Source organism: Microcebus murinus, chromosome 9 (assembly GCF_040939455.1).
Source record: "Microcebus murinus isolate Inina chromosome 9, M.murinus_Inina_mat1.0, whole genome shotgun sequence".
Taxonomy (NCBI): domain Eukaryota; kingdom Metazoa; phylum Chordata; class Mammalia; order Primates; family Cheirogaleidae; genus Microcebus; species Microcebus murinus.
Genome location: NC_134112.1, coordinates 62,173,970 through 62,198,021, shown reverse-complemented (window position 1 = coordinate 62,198,021; position 24,052 = coordinate 62,173,970). Strand labels below are relative to the sequence as shown.

General features: G+C 46.0%; 1 protein-coding gene across 8 annotated transcripts in view; it reads left to right on the top strand.

The window, feature by feature from the left end:
• Positions 1 to 187: 187 nt before the first annotated feature.
• Positions 188 to 24,052, top strand: part of ATXN7L1 (ataxin 7 like 1) — a 231,046-nt gene continuing 207,181 nt past the window's right edge. For 5 of the 8 annotated variants that reach the window (XM_012746554.2, XM_012746549.2, XM_012746571.3 and 2 more), the window contains exons 1-2: positions 202 to 409; positions 911 to 979. In XM_012746554.2, coding sequence (XP_012602008.2) covers positions 229 to 409; positions 911 to 979 — 250 coding nt within the window. In that variant the 5' untranslated portion in view covers positions 202 to 228. Of the gene's footprint in view, positions 410 to 910; positions 980 to 24,052 lie in introns of all 8 variants that reach the window. The other 3 variants (XM_012746581.2, XM_012746576.2, XM_076006509.1) reach the window with 2 other exon arrangements.

Here is a 24,052-nt window from a genome sequence, read left to right as displayed (position 1 = left end):
GCGCGCCCTCCCCGGCCGGCGGCGGGCGGGCTGCGGGCGGGCGCGGGCGGGCGCGGGCTGCGGGGCGCCTCTCTGCTGCCCCCGGCGGCCGCCCGCGCCGCGAGCCGCGCCGAGCCGCGCCGCCCCTCCTCCCCGCGCCGCCTCCTCGCTCCCTCCTCCTCCGCCCTCCTCCCCTCCCGCCTCCCGCCCTCCCCCTCGCAGAGCACTCAATGTCGGAACGTTCCGAAGATGACGTCGGAGCGTTCTCGAATCCCGTGTCTCTCGGCTGCTGCTGCCGAAGGAACAGGGAAAAAGCAACAAGAAGGAAGAGCAATGGCGACACTGGATCGCAAAGTGCCCAGTCCGGAGGCGTTTCTGGGCAAACCCTGGTCCTCCTGGATCGACGCCGCCAAATTACACTGCTCCGACAGTAAGAACCCCACCGCCTCCTCCTCCTTTTATTATCCTGTAACCTTTCCATTCACCTAGAGCCACTGGGAAAAAGTGTGTGTGTGAGAGAGAGAGTGGCCCCCGGTGTCCTCCATGCTTCTCCCTCTCTCTCTAAATAAATACACACAGAGACAGATCATCAATGCACACAGAGAGGCCCGGCTGCCAGGGCTGTCTGTCTGTCTGTCTGTGCCGGCTCCCCGTGGCAGCCCGCGGGGTGGGCTTTCGCAGCCCCACGGTGTTATCTGGTTAAAAGGCTACTCTGTTGCTGCTTGCATAGTTTTTTTGGTACCTATCTGGGCCAGGTAGATGGAAACCCGGACTTGGGAGAAAATGTTGCATTGTCAATTTTTGAAAGATTTTCATATACAGTATTTATATCGATCTGTTTGCAAATAAACACTCTCCCTCCCCCCTTGACTTTGGCTTTTTCCCCCCTTTTTTCCTTATTTTCTTTTTTCCTTTTCTTTTTCATCTGCAGATGTAGATTTAGAAGAGGCTGGAAAAGAGGGTGGAAAAAGCAGGGAGGTTATGAGGCTTAATAAAGAAGGTAAGTGGAGCTACTGGCATTTTAGTGTTAGCATGTGTGGCAGAATCTTCACAGGATTTCGAATATAATGTGAATTGTTCTGCTGGGTACAGAGTGACTAAGGCTTGTCAAAAATTGAGCACGTCCAGGTGACTACTGCTTCATGTTAACTTCTTTCAAAGTATAAATACAACTGGGGGGGTGAAGGGGGGAGACTGTTGAAGGCAGAAGTTTACTGCACTTCAGCTGGAGCCCACGTTTGAACCTTCTGATGCTTATGTGCCATTCTCGTTTGGAACACCATTGCCAAATGGTGGGGGGTTGAAATCTCTGAAATGAGGAGTGGGGCTACCTTCACAAGCATCCCGGCCTTCCTGGTGGGCAAATGCACAACAGTTTAATGAACCCCACATGGTCAGTCATTCCAGCAGCTACTTCTCCACTCTCTCCACTGAAAACCATTGTACATGGTAAACCTTGGCAGCAAGTTCCATTTGGCCCACTTTGCATTTGGTCACAGATTGTTATGTGGTGGGCAGGGTTAGTGGCACCTGTATGTGCAGCCCCCCAGCCAGTCGCCCATCTCCTTTTTCCCAGCATGGAAATACGGTCCATGAAATGGGACACAGTGAGTACATGGGTCATCCCAGACCATGACATGTAGTGAAGCCCCAGCCTACTGAACTAGGCATCGAACACACATGGTCATCATAAATAAATCATATCCTGTTTATGTTTGCAAGCCTGCCGTATGTAACTCTGGCCTGTGGGCTTCAAATGGAGCAATTCCAGAAGCCACTTTCTGCTGAACAAATGGATGGGTTCATTTGAATTGTGATTCACTAACTGATGTCTTGTAAATGTGACTGGCCTAAGTTGGGAGTGGGAGGAAGGCACATGGGGTCAGAAGAGGTTGGTGGGAAGTGTTGAAAGAGTTCAGACCTAAGTAGGCCACAGGAGCATTGGTCACCTAAAATGAATGGGGGAAAGGCCATTGGACTCCAAAGAATGGTCCCCCTCATAAAAGGGGATGTCACCCTGCAAGGCAGTGAAACCTGCTTGGAAAGATGGAACTCATTTTGTGGCTCAACACTTAAGACAGTGAGTTTTCTGTGCCCAATCATTTCCTGGCCATCCAGTGGGAGGAAAATGTGTGCTTCAGAAACACTAACATGGAGGTTAAAATGCTTGCATATTCAAGGACGGTTCTCCAGCATAGTGTTTCTGCTAATTAAGCACTTTGGGAACAAAACATTATTCTAAAGATGTTTGCCTCTAAATATCTTAGTGTGATCTTGACATGTGTCTTCAGGATACACGAGGGAGTGATGTCAAGTGGACTTCTTACAAGTGGCAGCTTATTTATGCTAAATGTCCATGTGTGTTGGCAATGGGAGGGAACCCTAGAGATTATTTTTCTTCACAAACTCTTGAGATCTTTAAACGCTTACAGGACTTGGTTATCAGGCTACCGGCAACATTTCCACCAAAGATGATGAAGTTGTGAAAATTTTTAAATTAAAGTTGAGTAAAGGACATGATATGGCACAGAATGGGCAACTCTCAGGTCTGGGTGATGGATTATGACTATGACACACAAAACTCAAATCCTTTCCCCCCAACTCCCTGCTTCTATTTCAAAAGACTCCTGTTCTCAGATTCTCTTTGCCTCATGAGAAATGGATTCTTTTAAGGAAAAATGAAAAGCTCTCCTTTCCTTAGAAGTCACAAGTGGTACATCCTGCTTATTATATCCTTTGTCCTGTAAAGGTACAAAGATTTAGCTCCTAATTATATGCATTTGCATTAAGGACGCCCACTGTTCAGTGTAACTTGCAACTGCTGACTTCACCAAATAAGCCATGTATGGGCTGAAATCTTTTTGTTCACAGGTCTGGTGGAGCACACTTGGGTGAGCAGTTCCTGGTGGTCTTTCTGGAATATGCATACTGTTTTCTTTATAGAAAAGATCTGCATATACTAAATATATATATTTCCCCATGGTGAGGAATTTCAGGGTTGAACTGCGACAGGGTGTTTGTCAGGGTGTTTTGTTGTGTCGGTTTCCAGCAAGGCTGGTTGCATTAGTCTTGCCATGGGCCTTCCTGTTGGAGCTATCGACAAGGTCTTGGGGTTGATACATGTTTATGGATGGGTCACTGCAAGACACAAAGTGGCCTGTGTGTGACTATGCGTGTCTTTGTGTATAAGCATACATAGATTGACCAGGATGCTGTTGACAGTAAACAGGTCTTGAGAAGAAATTTGGGCTTTAATGGCAAGAAATGAACAAAATAAAGTTTAGGAATTCCAATTGAGAAATAAAGGGATCTGATTCAGATTTCAATATGATAATTTTTTGTAGCAGAATATACATGAAATAGTAGAATAACATTAAATTTACCATTTAAATGACTTTGAATGTGCAATTCAGTAGCACTAAGTATATTTATAGTCTTTTATAACCATCACCACTACCATTTCCCAACTTTTCCATCATCCCAACCAGAAACCCTGTACCCATTTTACAATAGCTCCCCATTCCCCACTTCTCTCAGCCCTGATAACCTCTATTCTACTATACTCTCTGTGAAGTTGCCTGTTCTTCATACTTCATATAAGTGGAATTATACAATTTGTGTCCTTTTGTGTCAGACTTCTTTCATTTAGTGTAATATTTCCATGATTCGTTCATGTTGTTGCGTGTATCAGTACTTCATTCCTTTTTAAGGCTGAATAATATTCCATTGTGTGTATATGTGACATTTTGCTTATCGATTTATCTGTTGATGGACTTTTGGATTGTTTTCTCCTTTTGGTTGTTGTGAATAATGCTGCTATGAACATTGGTGCGATACGATATATTTTATAGACTAAGTGCAGGAAAGGAAGTTGGGCTGGAAATGTGAAATAAAAATCATTTTGCCTCTGCCTCTATCTGGGCACAGCTTTGGAAGACAGCAAGGACTTGAAGCCTTTTAGAATAACCTGTTTATTGTAGTATAGTTCCTTCCCCATTCCTTACCCATTTAATCTTTCTCTGCTTCCTTTCTCCACCTATATTAGGTATGAAATGTTAACTGAATGCTTTGAAATCTCCATAATATCAGTTATTATTTCATCTAAAAGTAGCTAAAATCATGGTCAAGAGGAAGTTGGCAAATACTTTTGAACCTCACCAGATCATCTCCTCGGTTCAGAGGGTGTTGCTAATTTCATGCTTGGCTATGTGCACATGGGGTTATATCCAGGGCAGCTTGAGTAGTGAAAGAGCAGGAGAGAAAGCTTTGAGTTGACTTCCTAAGTTCTGATGTGTGTCCTTGGGAATGTCATTTCCCTTCTCTGAGTCTATTATCTCATCTCTACGCCAGTGGGACTAAATGTCATTCAGGATCCCTTCGAGACCTCTGAACCCAAGCTCCTCTATTGAATGTACCACCTTTGAGATGTGGTTATACCAGGCAAGCTGTTTCTTAAAAAACTTAAAAATCAATCCATCACATTTAAAATATCTTAAACTATTTCAAAAATATTGAAAATAGCTGCATTTATTTTCTCAAGTTTTTGGTGGCAGAAATCACTGCATCTCATTTACAAGCATATTCTACTGCAAGTACTTTGTGAATGGTACGTGGTGGTCCGTGCTCTGAGAACAGTGAGGGTCTGAGTCTAAACCCCAGGGTGGTGCCTTCCCCCTAGTGGGGAGCGATGTGACCTCCGTCAGCTTGCATAAATCAAGCATTCAGATCTCCCAAGAGGAGGGGGGCTCAGAAACCTTATTAGCCTCATCTAAGATGTGAACTGTGTTTCTGATAGAAAATTCCAGGGATGGCCATTCTTCTCTGCTAACCTTTTAAAATAATTTTCTCTCTTCAGCTTGGTAGATTTATCTGAAGAATTTTTTCCAGCTAATTGGGAAAAGCTTCCAGTGATTTAGAATGATGTCCCCCTTTTCTAATTGCCTCACCTGAACTTTTTTTTTTTTTTTAAGAAAGCCACTTCCTAGATAAGGAGCATGGTTCATATGGCTCATAAATGACCTTAACTATAAAACAGAGATAAGAACAGGGTTGGTGTGAGGATTAAATGAGATGATATGAAAGGGCTTAGCACACAGAAAGTGCTTAATGACTGTTGGCTTTTATTGTTTTTTTTATTGTTATTATGATTATCACCATCATTTATTAATGAAGCTAGTTCTAGAAATCTTTATTCCAATTAACTAGGATTTTTAACTAATCTGTGATTAAGGGGAAAGATACTATAACAGAAAATTTATTTTTAGAGTAAACTATTATATCATAATTTTAATGATTTTAAATGATTTTTAAAAAAACAACTTTTATGGATATCAATGTTTTTAATGGAGTGCAGTTAACAAGTGGTCAAGTTTTATCAAGAGCTAGAGAAAAATACTTAGGCAGTTTATGGCCTAGGGCTAAGAAGAGTTTATACAAAGTTCTTTCTAGGGACCAGAAGGTCTAAAAAATAATTTTTAAAAATGATTGTCAGGTGTGGTGGCTCACTCCTGTAATCCTAGCATGCTGGGAGGCCGAAGCAGGAGGATGGCTTGAGCTCAGGAGATTGAGAGCAGTCTGAGCAAGAGCGAGACCCCATCTCTACTAAAAATAAAAAAATTAGCAGGACGTTGTGGCACATACTTGTAGTCCCAGCTACTTGGGAGGCTAAGGCAGGGAGCCCGGGAATTTGAGGCTACAGTGGGCTATGATGATGTCACTGCACTCTACCTGGGACGGCAGAGCGAGACTCTGTCTCAAACAAACAAACAAAAAAAAGTAAGCTATTTTATCACTCAGAAAAAAAGAAGTCCTCAATAGGACTTGTTTGGGTCTTTTGGAAGCCTGCACTTGTCATTTTGAGCATTTGTCTTTTTTTAAATATTCCCACATGTTTTGATTTGATGTAGGTAAATTTATGGAATGTTTCCAATTTGAAGATTGTGCTGGGACCAGTAAGATCTCTCTGACTATAAGAGTTGCTATTCTGAGATGCTGGTAGAATTGGGCTGGAACCCAATAGGAGGACACAGGGAACATGGGAACATACTCAGCTCAGGTTTAGGAGTCTTGCAGTTATGGCTGGATGGGAACAAATTGGAGGAGAGAATGGCAACTGACTTGGTGAGAGCGAAGTATTCTTAGAATCCAAGCCAGGGAAGCCAGTGACAGGCCCTGGAGATTTATGGGAAACTGTGAACCGCTTCCCTTTATCATTATACAGACAACTCTGTTATCTATGTTAATAGGAGATGGGAAGACGCGAAGCCCAGAGATTACACAGATAAACCTCATTTTCACCATTAATTTCAATTTCATTCCCTATTAAGCCTACCTTCCTCCCCTTTTGCTAACAAGCAGCAACATTTGTTCACTTTGGCGTTTCATTATCATCTCTCCTCTCTTGCCCAGCATTTGGGATGGAAGGGCAGGAGAGATGGAGCAGCTTAAAGGTGGAGGAAAAACGAAGAAGGAGAAGTAAGGGCTTGGAGAGTTAATAAACTCTACAGGTATGTCCTGTCCAACTGATGGAGCTGGGGTGTGCCATGACCCAGATGGCCAAGCTGAGAAAAGGCATCACAATCATCTAGTTTGGAAAACACAGAGCTTCTAACGTGGATATCTCTTTATACATACAATTATTTCCATGCGCCTGTGTTCCCATGTGGAGAAAATGTGGCTCTGGCTCCTTCCAAAACAGGAAGTTAGGATGGGCATCCTTCGAAACACTGCTCATGATACTGCTATCTATGCAAGTGACACTGTGCCAGGTCTCCTTCTGTGTCCTTCTATGAGAATAATTCTTTTTCTTGCTAGAAGATGTAGACTGTTACACACACACATTCATTTAAAAGCTACTTATTTTTCTTAAATAACGTTCACATGTTGCAAAATTCAAAAGGATACACAAGTGGAAAGTGAGTCTCTCTCCCACCCCATCCTCAGTTGCTGATGTAACCTGCCAAAGATATTCTGTGTGTGTGTTCAAGTAGATACATATATAATTGTCTCTTCTTGTTCTCACACTAGTGGTAGAAAGCTGTTGTCTAGTGTGTTGCCATTGCCATTTATCTCAGAGAGCTGTCTGTATCAGTTCACAAGGAGCCGCCACCTTCTGTTTTTGGTGCCTGCATAGTAGGATGACAGCTTAAGCCTCTGGGCGTCTTGCTTAATTTTTAATATCTGCTGCTTTGTCAGCCTTCTTCATGCATTTGACAAGGACGGAGCTCTGCTAGCGTGCCAGCACCGGGCTAGACACTGCGGACACCGCGGTGAAAAGGCCCCTGCCCTCAGGATGCTTCCAGCCTAGCAGCCACGGCAAAGGTTGAAAAGTCACGGGGACCGTGATGCGTGCTGTGACCGCGTGCTCTTGGAGGGCACGGCAGGGGCCCTAATTTGGGTTAGGGGTTCCTCGAAGGCCTCCCTGAGGAAATTTTATGTAAGCTAAAACCTGGAGGATACGTAGATGTTAGCCATGTGTAGAGCTGGGCAGCGTGGAGTTAGAGCAAAGACCCAACGTGCCAGAAAATGTAGACTATTCTAGAGACTGAGAAGTCTTATTGCCAGAGCGAAGACAGCAAAGCAAAGAGTAGCGTACGATTTCTCACCAGTGGCGCTACTGACACTTTGAGCTGGCTGCTTGTGGTGGGGGCTGTCCTGTGCTTGGTGAGGGGGTTGGCAGCGTCCTTGGCCCTCCCCACGAGAAGCCAGGGGTGTCTCCCTCTCCTCCTCCAAGCTTGGACAAATAAAGTGTCTCTGGACATTGCCAAATGTCTCCTGGGGGGCAAAATCACCCTGGTAGAGAGTCACTGGTATTAGGCGAGGCTGCAGAGGTAAGAACACAGGAAAAATAGACTAAGCTGCACACAGAAATATTCTGCTAACATCCGCTGATGTCTTAGGCCCACCACCCCTGTAAGTCAGCCTTATGGAACACTCAGCAGACCAGTGAGGACTGCGACCACCCGCTGGCGCTGGGCTGCATTTGGGGGGATCTAAAGAGAGAGAAGACTTGGTCCCCCCCTCCCTGGGAACTCTCCTCCAATGGGTTCCAAGGTGACTCTTCCAAACCTTGGATTCCATTCATTGATCCGTGGTGACAGTGGTGAGATGCAGGTTCCAATTCTGGGTGGCCCAGCCTCTCTCACTGTGGGTGGAGAGACCCCAAAGCGTCCATTCTGATAACGGTGGCCCCTGATGTGAGAAGCACCACCACGGCGCAGCATTAAGGATTTCAGTTTATATTTAAAGTCGGGCTGGAAATACAACTGGCGTTCTCTGCAGTCTGATTGCCCACGGGACGTGTCTGAAATGGGGATGCTCACAGTGAGGGCAAAGCGGCCGCCTTCAGGGTTTCCACGTGAAGGACTGGAAATGGCGCAGGGCAGGGGCGGGTCTGAGTCCTGAGTGACCTGTGTGCCAGGTGGGCCGCGGCCTCGGTTAGGACCTCGCGGCTGTTGGCTCTTCCAGCCGGCGGTTCCCTGGGGCCTGCCGTCTCTGCTGCAGAACTGGTTTGGGAAAGTGAGGCAGGTTTGTCTCCACATAGGTTGTATGTGTTCTTTGTCGGTGGTCTGTGTATCCTTTGAGTGAACCTTTCATTGATGACATTTTGTCTCACTCGTGACATCCCTCGGAAGTAGACATAAAATGGTCGTAGCTGACCCAGTGAGACCCTGTCCTAGTCCCTTTTATCTAAGGACCCCACCCTCTGAGGCGGCCCAGCGCTCACATGTGGAAACAGCGATCATTGAGTGACTGCAGTAATTCAAAGTAGCCATGATGGAGAGGGAGCGGGTGAGCCAGTGGGTCGGACGTTTTCAGAATGTTGTAGAAACTGAGTGGCAAAGACGGACTTCTCTGTGTCTCTCTCCTAAAACTGTCGGTATGGTACCGTGCTGGTGGGGGGCTCCCAGCTGTCGCCGTCTGGCTGGCTTTCTCTTACTCTGTCCTGTGGCAGGGCTCGGACCACCAAATAGACTGAGGCACTTGAACTAATAAGGAGAGCTCAGGAAATCCCTTCTTGCCAGCGGGCTGAGGCTGCGGAGTAGGGTCCTTGGTGTCCAGTGTCTACCCCTGGCTCCCTCAGCTCTTTGTCGGTAAAGCTGGGATTCTGCTGTGGGGACAGCACTTGTTTTTATGGAGACACTTTATCCTCGTACCTGTGGTTTCATAACACAATTCTGCTTGCCAGTTTTAAGGGATTGGGTACTTGAAGAAGAAAAGGAAACCAAGTAAATACTCTCTAGCACAGGACAAAGTGGCACCAGGTCACCATAGTGGAGAAGATAAAAGTGAGTCAGTGATGGGTTCTTTGAACATAGAAGCGGTTATCAACATACCTGCTCCTGTGAAGCTAATTGTGAATCTGTGAACATTAACAGTGAAAGGGCACCCTTGGCTGGGGAGAGGGGACGTGGCGGGTGAGTAGTGGGAACCATGTGACCCTGCCCCAGTGCACCAATAGTGTCCTGGGCTGAGGATGGGGAGGCAGGATACCCAGTCTGATGACACTAACCACAGGTGAGTCCAGCATTCCAGGGCTATGGAAGATGGTGCAGACCTGGTCCCAGGTTGGTCACTTCAGACCAAGGCAGTGTCTAGCTCTTTTTGAAAGTGTACTGGCTACAAAAGGACAAATACTGTATGATTCCACTTATATGAGGTTCCTAGAGTAGTAAAATTTATAGAGAATGGTGGATACCAGGGGCTGGGGAAGGAAGAAATAGAGAGTTAATGTTTAAGGGATACAGAGATTCAGTTGGAAAGGACACAAAAGTTCTGGAGATAGATGGTGGTGATGGTTGCAAAACATTGTTAATATACTTAACGCCACAGACCTGTAAACTCAGAAACAGTTAAAGTGGTAAATTGTATCTTATGTGTATTTTACCATGCATATTTAAAAAGTTCATTGGCATTGCAGACTTGGGAGTTTCATGGAGCATTATGTAAATCCTAACTCAACCACTTACTGACTGTGTAGTAAATTAAGCCCCAATTTCCTCTTTTTCAGAATAAGAATAATGCACCTCTCAGAGTTGTTGTGAAAATAAATGAGATACTATCTGGCATACAGTAGGTACTCAGTTCTGTGAGCACTTACTGTGATCCTTGTTATTTTTATTAGGCACTTGAGTCCTCTTCTTCTTTGCCTTAGAGCTTCCACTTCCAGGGGACAGATTGTGTCCTTACTGCCCAAGGCATCTTTTGTCAACATTTGTGTCCCTGGTTCTTTAAGGATGCCAGGAATAAAAACAAAAGAAGTTAGAATGGCGTCCCTGTCCTGTAAGTTTTCAAGTGTGAATCTTTTCAGTGTTTTACGAAGTGTGGTCATTGTGGGGACCCTGCTACGATGTCCCCTAGGTACTTAGCACCCAGCCCCAGGCTGCAGCATGTGAAGCATAGGAACTAGGAATGTGCCCTTTTTTATGGGCTCCTCAGGTAGCTGTTTACTGAACTTTGAGAACTACTGTTCATTGGTTGAGAGAAGTGACTTTCAACTCTACCTACCATGGGACACTTTTTAAAAGCAAAAACACCAGTCCCACCCCAGGGATTCTGATTCTATAGGTCCTGGTGAATGGGGTCTGGGGAGCTGCTTATCTGTTTTTTTAAATAACAATCCTAGCTCCCATTTACTGGGCATTGACCAGGTGCCAGGCATGGAGCCAAATGCGAATTTTCTCATTTAATCCTCACAGCCACCTTGCGGGGCAAATCCTATTATCAGCCCATTTTAGAGGTGGGGAAGCTGAGGCTCAGAGAGGTCTAGTGATGTACCCAAGGTGATACAGCTGGGAAGTAATACAGTTGACTCCTGAACCCAGAGGCAGGCTGATTCCAGAGGCTGTACTTGTCCTCTAAGCATTGCGTCATAATGTCTGTTGTCCTGAGAGCAGGGTTAGGACTAAGGTGGCAAGCGGGCACCCAGGACACACGTTTACAGAGGCACTCACAGGGGCTCCTGCAGGTGCAGAGCGAGCACCTCCATAAATGTTGCCCCCTGGGCACTGGGCTTGTCTCACCCTTGCCCTGTCCTGCCTAGGAGAGCACAGTCTTTAAGCAAAATGGTGAGGATGGGCTAGTTTTCCTTCCCCCTCGGGTGGGTAAGCCAGTGGCCTGCGGATAGGGCCCTGGGCCTCCCCATCAGGGAAACACTTTCTCATCCCAGGGCTCAAGCTTTAGGGCCTCTGTGGTCAAAGTCCTGGCCTCAGGGAAATCGCAAGAACTGATGCAAACTGTTCCTTTTTGGGAGAAGGTGTTAGCAAAGATGGTTGCCAAGCAACTCCAGGGGCATCTATCTGCAGGGATGATTTCTCTCTTTTCTTCCCCCTTTTGAACATCTTCTCGGCTGCTGTTCAGTTTCCCTCTTGGCGTGGGAATTGTTAGTATTTTCATGAAGGGCACGAGCCTTTCGATGATGGAGCGAGATAGCTTTTCAATACCCGCCACGTTGGAGGTGTCCCTTTGAGGGCAGTACGCCTGCTAAGTGGCTGTGAAAGTCCTTTGCCTTCTTCAGCCACAGTGATGTCCTAGTTGTCCCTGGCTCTGAGGGGCAGTGACAAAGAGGACTCTTTGGACTGGAGCGGCCGAGAAAGGCCCAGCAGGAGCCCCCACAGGAGGACCGGGCGTCGCTCTTCCTTAGCCAGGCACCTAGGCATTCATACGTGGTGGCCTTGCTGCCCCAGAGGAGCTGGTGTTCTCTCCCTCCTCCTTCCCCTCTCTCGGTGGTTTTGGAGACCAGGGGAGTCCGTGCCGTCTGTTTTCCCCTCAGTGCCGTCCCCCTCTCCAGCCTGGTCGCCCCCTCTGTGTGGGCATTCGAGTGACCTCTGATGGGCCCCAGACCCCACTCTTCAGATAAGAGCCGAGAGCTCGTGGGCTCGAGCACCTTCTGCACTTGACAGGACAGAGTCCTCCTCCTGCCCCAGCCCAGCAGGGAGAGAGTGAAACTTCAGGAAAGAGGAACTGGTCACATTTGGGCAAGGTTGACTCCATTCAGCGGCCCGCAAACAACAGCCGTTACCCAGGTCCCCAGGCCCCGGGCTTCTGTTCCCCCCAGTTGCTCCCTCAACCATTGTGTCCTTCCTCGTCCTCTTTTGCGAAAGCAGGGCGAGATCCAAAGAGAACTTGGAACCCAAATGAGTCCTGCCTCTTTCAGTGGCTGAGATGAAAGCCTTAATGGCAGAATACATACAAACCCATATATGATACTCCAGGTTTAAACAGATTAGGGGGCCATTTGCTTTCCAATTGGAGTTACTGGGGATTTCTTTAAATAGTAGACTGCCCTACTAAATATGAAAACCATATTTGCTGCACAAAAGTTTTCGTGACGCCCATTTTTCTGCCAGCTCCTCCCTCCAGAGCCCGAGCTTTGCCCTCTGGATATGACCCTGGCTCCCTGCACCCACCTCAGGGTTCCCTCCATGTGGGGATTGTGACACATCTGCCACCTGGCCCGATTTCTCCTCTGCAGCGTGCTCGTCTCACCCCCGCATGCACCTGCCAGCCCCTCATGGATGTCCTTATGCTCCCCCAGACTCCCCTAGGCCAAGTGCAAGCCAAGCCTGCTGTTTCCCTTACCCACTATCTTTAGAAAGTCCTCCCTCTCCCTCTCCCTCTCCCTCTCCCCCTTCCGGGCGCCCTTCCTCCTCCCTCTCTCTCCAGAGCAATTCCCTGCACCTCTCCCCACCCTCACCCCAGGCTAGCCTGCTTCCTAGCCTACCTAGATTTTTATAATAGCTGTTTAATTGGTCTTCCTGTCTCCATCTTCCCTGCACACCACTTCAAAATTAATCTCTCTAAAATTCACATTTATCAGGTTGTTCCTCAAATGAAAACGTCTCGGTACTTCCCCATCGACTATGGTTAATGCGGCATTCCAGGTCCCTTTGAATCCCGACAGGTGGCCTTGCAGCGCTTTGGACAAGCCATGCTCCTTCCCTGTCCAGGTCCTGGCCTCCGCTGCCCTCTGCCCCTCCTGCCTTCTCCTTCCTCCCACCCTGCGCTGCTCCTTCCCAGGGCCAGCCCACACTCTGGGGGAGCCTTCCCTGGCGCTCAGGCCGTGCAGCCTGGTCCTTCTCTGGACCCTGTGCCGCTGGCCGTGCCCACTGTGCACTTTGCCCCTCAATCTTATACCTCCTCGCACTGCTGCAGACTGTTCCCATCGTCTACCTGCGTCTTGTCTTCACAACTGCATTAGAATCTGGAATGGGGGTGGGGGAAGAGCAACCATATTGTCCCCTTTTCTTTCCTACGTTATCTTTCAACCAGCAGAGTGTTACAGTTCAGCTAAGCATCTTATTTGTTTTTCAGGAACATGTGTTGAGATACTTGTATTTTCCTTTTTCTTTTTTTCATCTTTTTAAAATTGTGGTAGAATGCAGATAACAAAATTTACCATCTCAACCATTTTTAAGTGTACAGTTCAATAGTGTTAAGTACGTTCACATTGTTGTGCAGCCAATCTTTAAAACCCTTCAGCTTGCAAAACTGAAATTCCATAATTGTTAAACAACGGTCCCTTTTTGTGTTTTCATTTAAAAAACCAGTCTGGAGATGGCCTCTGAATTTCTTTGATTCACCACCTGATATTTTGAAGTTGTTGAGATTCTAAGAACTGGCAGGACTCCCGAAGTTTCTGTTCAGGTGGATATTTGAGTATTTGCAAAAGGGCCCAGCTCACCTTGGTGCATTAGTCCCTCCATGGGCTCCTAGGTCAGCAGAGAAAATTCAGTGAAGTGTTACCATTAGGGGCCAGAGTCTCAGACACCTTTGAGCACCTGCAGTTTCTCGTTCATTATGCAATGGTAATCCCAACCCTGCACTGTTATTTCTTTCTTGCCCTTCCAACTCAATGTTAACATTTTTCACCCATATAAAAGAGTTGAAACAATAGTACCAATCATCTATATATGCACCACTTAGAATTATACATTAGTTCACATTTTGTCTAATCTGTTTTCTTCTAAAGATATGTCTATATATTATAAAGAAATATACAAACATGTGTTGCTTAATTGATGGGGATATGTTCTGAGAAGTGTGTCTGTAGGCAGTTTCGTTGTTGTGCAGATATTGGAGTGATACCTGGAGGGTCCAGCCTACTACACACCTAGGCAGTATGGTGTAGCCTATTGCTCTTAGACTACAAACCTGTGCAGCATGTTCCTATACTGAATGCTGTAGGCATTTGTGACACAGTGTGAAGTATTTGTGTTTCTAAAGTTTTCTAAACCTAGCAAATATACAGAAAAAATACACTATTATAATTCTTATGGGACTACCATTGTCTACTATGCAGTCCCTTGTTGACTAAAGCATCGTTATATGGCACATGACTATACATATATTTCTGTGGCATTTGAAATTAAGTTGTAGACATCATGACACTTCACCTCTAAATATTTATCATTTTGCCACGTCTTGATTGTGTTACCTTGAGCTGTTCACTCAAGTTCTCAGAGCCTCATCTTACTATAAATATGTATGTGTGTTTGTGCTGAACTATTTGGTAAGTTGCAGACAGCATGACACTTCATCTCTAAATACTTCAGCACACATCTCCTAAAATTAAAGACATTCTTCAACATAATCATAATACCAGTATCACATTTACCAAATTAATGGTAGTTCCCTTATAGCATGGAATATCCAGTTCACATTCAAATTTCTCCCGTTGCCCCTCACCCCCCCAAAAAAGTTCATAGCTGCTTTTTTCAAACTAGAATCCTGTCATGGTTCATGCATTATATTTGGTTCTCTTTAGTCTTTTTTTTTTTTTTTTTTTTTTGAGATAGGATTTTGCTCTGTTGGGGTAGAGTGCAGTGATGTAATCATAGCTCGCTGCAACCTCAATCTCCTGGATTCAAGTGATCCTCCTGCCTCAGCCTCCAGAGTGGCTGGGACTATAGGCATGTGCCACCATGCCTGGCTAATTTTTGTATTTTTTTGTAGAGATGGAGTCTCAGTATGGTGCTCAGGTGGGTCTTGAACTCCTAGGCTCAAGCGATCCTCCTTCCCAAAGTATAATCCAGTAAAGTGTGATCCAGTCTTGGTTGGTAAAGCATGAGTTTAAAAAGATTGAGAAACATTATCCCACACAGTCAAGTGACCTTCTACTTTAATGTGGGGAAGGAAGAAGATAATCACACTTAAAATACCGTGTTTCCCCCAAAATAAGACCTACATAAAATAAGCCCTAGCAGGATTTCTAAGCATTTGTGCAATAGAAGCCCTACCCGGAAAATAAGACCTAGTGATGGGCGTGGCTATGCAGTGTATCTGCACAACCCATGCATTTCATCACGGAGTGGTAAAGAAGATGAGCAGCCCTTCTCATCTGCCCCGTGAGAACTCTGTTGCTCCACATGAGAGATTGGGGCCTGTGGTTCTAAAGGAAATAGAGTTGCAAGAAATTCAGGATAGAATCCGGGGTTTGGAGAGTTATGAGGATGTTCCAGAAGACTACTTAACTATATTTGAATAAATGTAGATTGTTGTACTGTACTTAAAAAAAATAACACATCCCCTGAAAATAAGCCCTAGGGTATCTTCTTGAGGAAAAATAAATATAAGACCCTGTCTTATTTTCGGGGAAACACGGTAATCCTTCTCCTACCTTCCAGAGGGAGCCCAGCATTTAGCCTGTGTGGGAGAACCGCTAAAGTTAAATTGCAGACCATCATGAGTGATGCTCTGCAGGTTTCGAAGCCTGGGCAAAACTTCCTGCATCCCTGACTCAGTAGAAAGTGACCTAACATCCAGGATGTGGAAGGCACTGTGCCGTGTGGCTTGTGGAGGTGGAACAGTGGCCCCTGCCCTCCAAGAACTCACCATGCAGCACCTGGGAGTTGTAATGCTGCACAGAGAATGAAATGTGGCTCCAATGCCCTGGAGCATTTGAGGGAAGGAGGAGATTTCAGTCTGCTCCAGGTGAGACCTTTAACCTGAGTCTGAGACCTTTGGCTTAAGGGCAGGGGCTGTTTGGTTTGTGGTTCTATATAGAACACAGTAAAGGGTTTATAGAGCAGCCAAGTTAATGTTTGCAGAATGAATGGATGCCCCGTGCAGAGGCAGTAGGGATGGCTGAATTTGGACATTCAGGGCATTCCACAGGGAGGGAAAAGTATAAACAAAGGTCTTAAGGTCTATGAGTTCCCCAGGAGGTTGCTTTTGGAAAAGAAAAGTTATGGTAAAACTCCATCAATACTAAAGAGAAACAGCTCTAATTTATTCCTGTTGTAGGTTCATTTGATGCCCAGCCCAATGCAGTCTTTTGTAAAGTAGAGTTTTCAGGAAACAGGCTCGTTTTTTTTTTTTTCTTTGATAATATTTGTGTGTGTTTTGCTTTCTCTGTTGGGGTGCTGGGGAGAAGGTTATTCTCTCTCCTGTCTCTCTCTCACACATACACAAAAACACACCTTTTAGGTCTCGCTGACCAATTAATTTGTAAGTTCTTTTCTATTATAATCAGTGTTGTACTAGTAAATGTTTAGCAATCTGCTCTCTCAAAAAATTTCACGTATACATATATATGTTTATTATAAATTTTACTGATAAAAAGGCTGTCTAGCATTCAATTTCTAAATAATAAAATATTTAATACTTTTTATTATTATATAAATTTCCTACAGTCAGTAGATTCTCACCAAATGCTTTTGTTGATTTTTGCCAAATTCTTGTATCTCCTGGCCAACTTAAGATTTGAATTGACAAACAAGTGTAGATCTCACATAAGTGTTGGCTGATATTTTCATTTCAGTCAGTGACTCAGTTGAAAGTAAAAGAACAAAGATGTATGTTAGAACTTCACTCAACTGTTGATTACATGAGTGACTTCCTTGCTGAACTGGATAATAGTTTTTAAGTACTGAAAGAATATGCCATTTTTTGTGCTACTCATAATACAGCTATAGACATGATATACAGTTGTCCTTTGGTATATGAGGGGGATTGGTTTCAGGACCTCTCATGGATGCCAAAATCCATGGATTCCCAAGTCCCTTATATAAAATAGTGTAGTATTTGCATATAACCTATGCACATCTTCCCATGTACCATTAAATCATCTCTAGATTACTTATAATACCCAATACAATGTATATGCCATGTAAGTATAAATAGTTGTTATATTGTTTGAGAATAATGGGAAGAAAAAAGTCTGTACTTGTTCAGTATAGACACAACTATCCTTTCCACCCCTGCTAAATAATTTCAGTTCACAGTTGCTTGAATCTGCAAATGTGGAACTCATGGATATGGAGGTCCAAATTGTACTTTTAAATTTAATGGGTTATTAAAATTTTCTCCATCACTTTCTTAAATCTAGATAATAAAAATAAATGAATAATTCAAGCCCTGATTTCTAGCACTTGATGATTTCTGTGGTGTAAATTCTCCCACCACTGCTGTCCAGGCCATCAGCGTGATATCACTGAACTCCCAGTTGGGAAGAGATGTGCATCGGCACTTGGTTATATAGGATTTCTGCAATGGCTATAAATGAGTTCAAGAGCAGGAGTTGCATCCTATGACCCACTGGCAAAATCCAGCCTGCTGCCTGTTTTTGTAAATAAAGTTTTATTGGAACACAGCCACACTCATTCATGTATGTATTTTCTGTTTGCTTTTGCACTACAACAGCCACCTGGAATAGTTGAGACAAAGATAGTATGGTCCCCAAAGGCTAACATATTTACTACCTTGGTCTTTCTAGAAAAAGTTGTTAATCTCTGCTCAAAGCATAGATAATAGTAAAATGTAGTAAGATAAACAGGAAGTGACAAGTTTTGAGTATTTATTCTTTGTTTTAAATATATTTAATTGTAAGCTTATATGATTTTTTAAAATTTAATGATTGGTTCACCAAATTCCTGAAAATTTAACAATCAGCTCTTGTGAGAGTTTACAAGGCGGCTCTAGCTTACCACTGCAAGGCTCTGAGGGCCTCAGCTTCCAGTGCCAAAAAATGAAGTTGTCACTATTAGGAAGAAGCAGCTGACAATACCAGATTGGAGGGGGAGGCACAATAAGAAGGGTTTGAGCTACTTGAAATTGTGGTCTAATTGTCCATAGAAATCAGAAGAAAGCAATTTTGAGGTTAGTTTTTATATGATGGGTTTTTTTCCCCCCTTCTCTTAGGGTCTGGGGTTTGTTTTGGTTTTTCAAATGAGTTTTCTTCAGAGCTAATTTAAAAACCCAATACAGCATGCTTTTCTTACCAAATTTTGTGAGCATCTGTCTCGAGCCCATTCAGCCCCTGACAGACGCCCAGCGGCTTCCAGAACTCCCACAGATGTTCTGTGTCCCAAGAAAGGCTGACTTCCTGTTGCTGGCTGTGAGCAGCAGAAGAGGTGGTCCCACCAGTTGCGTTTTGCCGGGGTTTTCCTTGCCGCCATTTCCTGCCGGTTGCCTTTGAATGGATTACAGATGGTCAGAAAAAGACTTCTTGGCACAGTGAGAGGACCCGTCTCCAGTGCTTTGTGGGAAAGGATTTATAACAGGATGGCAGCTTCTGCCTACCCAGAATGGGCCTGGCTGCCGCAGCCTCGTAGGAGAAACCAGCTGCCTGTGGAGACGGAGTCTCTGGGTGGAGGGACGGGCAGGCAGAAGGGGATATTTAAGTTTATGTGGCTGCTTATATCCAGTGGGCTCTCAAATTGCCACGTGTCCCAGGGTGTTAGGCCCCTTTGGAGGCGTTGGCCCCTGGGGAAGCAGGTACTGAGGTAATGCTCTTGGCGTGTGCAGCTCTTGTGGCAAGTATAATAAATCCTCATGTCTTTTCAAGGAGAGGTAAAGACACAGGCTGCTGTTTCCTTTTTTAGTTTAGGTTTTTTTTTTTTTTTTTTGACACTGTCTTGCTATGTCACCCCAGCTAGAGTGCAGTGGCATCGCCATAGCTCACTGCATTGTCCAACTCCTGGTCTCAGGCAATCCTCCTGCCTCAGCTTCCCGAGTACCTGGGACTACAGGTGTGTAGCCACCATGCTCGGCTAATTTTTCTATTTTTTTGTAGGCACGGGGCCTCACTATATTGCTCAGGCTGGTCTCAAGCCATCCTCCCACCTCAGCTTCCCAAAGTGCTGGGATTACAGGCCTGACCCACTGTACCCAGCCTCTTTTCTTTTTAAAGTCACAGTATAGAACACATTTAACTTTCAAACTTTTAAACAGATGTATAACATTAATCTAGTGGTATGAAGGAACATTCTCAATGTTGTACAACCATCAGCACTGTCCATTTCCAGAACTTTTCCATCATCCCAAAGAGAAACTTACACCCATTAAACAATAACATCACATTCCTCCCTCCCCTCAGCTGGTACCCTCTACTCTACCTTCTGTCTCTATGAATTTGCCTATTCTAGGCACCTCATGTAAGGGGAATCACACAGTACTTGTATGACTGGTTTATTTTACCAGGTATAATATTTTCAAGACCTATCATGTCATAGCATATTCCAGAATTTCCTCCCTTTATAAGATTAAATAATATTTCATCATATGTATAGCCTATAATTTGTTTATCCACTTGCCTGTTGGACATTGGGGTTGTTTCTGCCTTTTGGCCGTTGTGAATGATGCTGCTGTGAACAGGGGTGTGTGTTCCTGTTTCCATTTCTGAGGGGGTCAGATGGAGGCCTGGAGAGAACAGGTTTGTCTGGATGACTCCTCAGCCCTTCCACGGTGGACGCACTCCTCCATGAAAGCTGCCAGGAGTGCGTGTGCGGGAGGGCCCCGTGCGGGCTGGCTGGCTGAGCGGTCAGGGCTGGCACTGTGCTTGCCACTGTGCACCCTGTGGGCTGCGTCTGTCCAGAGGAGGTGGCTTTTCCTTACTGACTCAAAGGTACTTTGTGGTCCAGAGGAGCCCTGCCAGGGCCAAACATCTGAGAGGCCAGGGTTACGCAGGGCCGCTGGGACTTTTGCTTTCTGGGGAGGAGGTGCCGTTGCTGGACAGAGGGCATGTGGCAAGGGTTAGGAAGGCAAAACCAACTGGTTCAAGATTCCTGGGATAGTGTCTCCCTCTGCCAGGAAACAGGACAACCTTGGGCAGCCACAGAGCAAGGCCTGGTGACCTGCATCTATGAGATGAGGGGTCGCACTGCGAGGGCCCTGCCAGCAGCACAGGCCACCTGTGGGGAAGATGCTACAAAGAGCCAGCAGAATCTGTCAGGGAGAGGAGAGAGGCAGGGCCAGGCCTCTCTGGGGACAGGGTGTGGATGACATGGGGCTCAAGGCCTAGAACAAGAAGGTGGAACTTCACAGAGAACAAGGGAGGGGGGCACAGAGAACTCAGAAGGGAGAACCCGGGAAGCCGCTCATAGAAAGTGTGGTGCAATAAACAGCTACTTTCCTTCTGACCAAAGACAGTGGGAGAAGGAGGAAGAGAGAGAAGCGGTGACAGTTTTCCTTGCTAAAATTGTTCAACGTTTACTGCATACAGGGTGCAATAAGAGACACAGAATTGTGATTCTTGACTTGAGACCTGTGAAGCTCTCCAGTTGCACAAAGAATCGTGGAGGCGCGAGGGCGTATTTTGTGTGTGCGCACTTTTGCTATGGCTCCTTGAAGATATGGGACTCTCTCTCCCCTTCAAAAAAAAAAAAAAAAAAAAAAACGATGTTTACAGAAATTTGCAGCTTGTGAGGGGACACACATGTGCCCTGATCTAACAAGGGAGCCAGCCACATGGGAAGGGGATGAGGACAAGGAAGGCACGTGTGTGCGACTTTAAAAGTTGAATTTTGGTGCTGGGTTTGTGACGCTTGTGACTCTCCTTTGAGGAAGGGCCCTCCCTGGGTTGGGGTGGGGGGTGGGGATAACCAGTTCAAAATCTAGCCCCACGACATGATGGTGTCCAGGGTTCTACCTGGGGACAGACCGACAGGCCGGCAGAGATAGCAAGAGAGACAGGTGATGCGGCGTGCTAGCTGGAGAAGCCACCTTTAAATCCCAGCCCGTGTGGTGTTGGCACGAGGGGAGCGTGACGGTGTGGCCCGCAGAGCACAGGCTTGGCAGGCAGACCCTAGATGCGTCAGCCCTGCCGCCTGCGCTCCGTGCGGCTGAAGGCTGGCTGCCTCGCCTCCCTGTGCCTCAGCTTGCTCCGTTGGACAACAGGGCCAGTCCCAGGAAGGGATAGGGATCACTCGCCAGCCGACCCACCGTTGACGGTCAGAAAATGGCAGCTGTTATCACTGCCTGGTGGCGGTGCAGGCGCAAGTCCAGTGGTCTCCACAGGTTAACTGCAGGGTTGGGCATCAGTTGTGGGATGAGCAAGGGCCAGCCAGAGTGTGCGAGCAAGGGGAGGGAGGTGCTGTGGGAAGTTGAGTTTGGAAGCGCCTAAGTGAAGTTATGAGGAAGGGGCCATGGGAAGGAATAAGGACTGAAGCTCGGGGTCTCAGGGGGCAGAGACTGGCTTTCTGCCCATTTGGATGTTGACTTTCGTTCTCTCTGGGCCATCATGTCCTCCAGCTCACCCTACACACCAGGGCCTTCCCCTGCCCAGGGCACCTGCAGAGACTGGGGAGCCAGGAGGGGAGGCTGGGAGCTCCCGAGAGGGTCTCTCCTGCAGGTAAATGAGGGCACTCTCCAAACAGGCAGGCCACCTAGGTTATGAGTCCCCTTCTGCAGACAGAGGGAGACGTTCAGTGTCTGACAGCAGGAGCCCGCACTTGCTCTGTGCTCATTCTTCAGGAGGCACAGGGGTCAGTGCCAGTCCTCTGGAGTCAAAGGGACCTGGGTTCAGTGCAGAGGAAGTCACATAACCCTTCAGCACCTCAGTTTTCCCATCTGTGTAATGGGATGATCACAGGTACTCATGGGGTTGTCATAAAGATTAAATTAAGTGGACACATGGCCTTTAGCCCATTTTGTTGCCATTGAGAATCTCCCAGAAGGGAAGACTTGGGGGTGTCATTCAGAACAAGGCTTCCAGTTCATCCTCTCATATGGGCACAACACCTCGGTGAGGGCCTTGTTCTCGATGCCATGGGACATGACAGCTCATGAGGAAATGCCATCTACAAATAGCCCTTAAACCGGGGCCCTAGGCAGGGAGCCAGGAGGCTGCAAACCTGCCACATCTTTTAGAATATCAGTTCTGCTCTGACTCTAAGGGAAAGTATTATTTTTGTATCATTATATTTCACCAACTCCAAAATGCCATTTATCATAAGATACATTGTTATTTTATATAACACTGAGAAAAAAACAGCCAATTAAACTACAGCCAGTGTCAATTCTAAGACTCATCCTGATTTTAAAGATGTTACAGCTTAGAACTAATAAAATACAGTAGGGTAAAAATAGAGTGCAAAGCAAAATTTACATTCATTTTTAAGATAAAGCACGAAATTTTAAGAAACATGGAAAGCTCTTGGTGTAGCCCCAGAATGTGAAGGCCCGTGTGAGCTTGCCACCCCTGTCTACAGGGTTATGGGCAGCTGGGGCTTGATCTCCCTGCAGGTTCAGATGGGAAGCAGGAGGGAAGGAAACGGCCCAGACTTCAGAGCATCCATTGTCATCCAGGGACCTGAACATCCTCAGGGAGTCCCCGTGACCTCAGGGCCCCTGGAGAATGGTTTGTGTTCACTTCACGCAGGAGGAAAATCCACATACAGCGCTTTCAGGAGGCGAGGAGGTGAAACCAAGCAAACAATGGCCTTACCTCCAAAAGGGCGGGAACCACAGATAGTCACCACCCGGTAAGAAAGGCTGCTTCCTGTGACTCAGGGTCCTGCAGTACAGCCCGCGTGACCCACAGGGCAGCACATGTCCCAGTGCGGTCCCAGCCGTGATGTTTTGGTGTTTGGGGGGGCAACCAGCCTCGCCCTTAAAAATTCCTGGCGTGTCTCGGGTCTGTCAGAAGGAGTCTGAGCCAGCTACCGTCTTCCTGCCAAGGAAGTTTGCCCTGCCCTCTCTCCCACCTGCATAGCGCCACATGGGGACAGGCCTCTGGACAGTCGTGGCCTTGTCAGGGAGCGTGCCTGGGTGATGGTGACCAGCCCTCTGCCACCTCCTTGGCAGGGAAGTGGAAAGGCTCTCCAGGCTGTGCTGAGACTGCTCAGCTCCTCTCAGGTGATGATGAGCTGATGATGGCTTGTCCCCTCTGTCTTCCAGTGGAGCATTTGTATTTGTTGGAGTGCTGTGTGCTGGGTGTCGGAGGGGAGGGCAGGTACTAGGTCGTGGGGCTTGCAGATGGGGGAATGCAGGGAGGAGGTGATTCATGCAGTGCAGGGGGAGGCCCCAGAGAGGAGCAGCAGGCAATGACCCAGCCCTGAGGACAGCTCTGGGCTGGAACTGTACATGGTCCCTGAGCCCAGAAGCAGCGGGCTGTAGGCTGGCACACTGAGCTGGCACCCCTGGAGGGTCAGGGCTTCTATGAGTACATTTATTTAGTGTTCTCTCTCTTAATGCTAAAGTGATACATGATCACTGTAAAAGATACACATCAACAAAGGAAGAAAAGAATTACCCTCTACTCCTGCCACCTAGAATTAACCAGTGCTGACCTTTTCCCCCCCATAACTTAGAAAAATGGGATAATTTTGTATTGTGTTGATTACCTTTCCAAGTGAATACCTTTCCAAGTTATTAAATATTCTTTTGTATATGTGTTTCATAATTTATTTAACTAATTCCCTATCATTGGATATATTGGTTGTTTTCAGTTTTTCATTATTAAAAATAATATTGCAATCAAATGGCTATCCTTGTAGCTAAATTTTTGCACACACTCATGATTATTTCTAAAGCATAAATTCTAGAAGTGGAATGCTGAGTCTAGGAGTATGCTATTTTTGAGGCTTTTGATACTATTGCTAAATTGCCCTCTAGAAATATTGTTCCAATTAATACTCCCATCAGGAGTATATGAGAGTGGTTGTTTTCTGAACTCTGGCCAATATCTCACCAAAGATTTTCAGATATTTGATGATTTAATAAGCTCAAATGTTATCTTTTTAAAAAATTTGCACTCTCATGATTACTAATAACGTTGAGCATTTCTCATGTATTTGTTAGCCTTGTGTATGTTGCTGCGTGAGTTACTTTTTCATGGTTTTTACGTAGTTTTTTA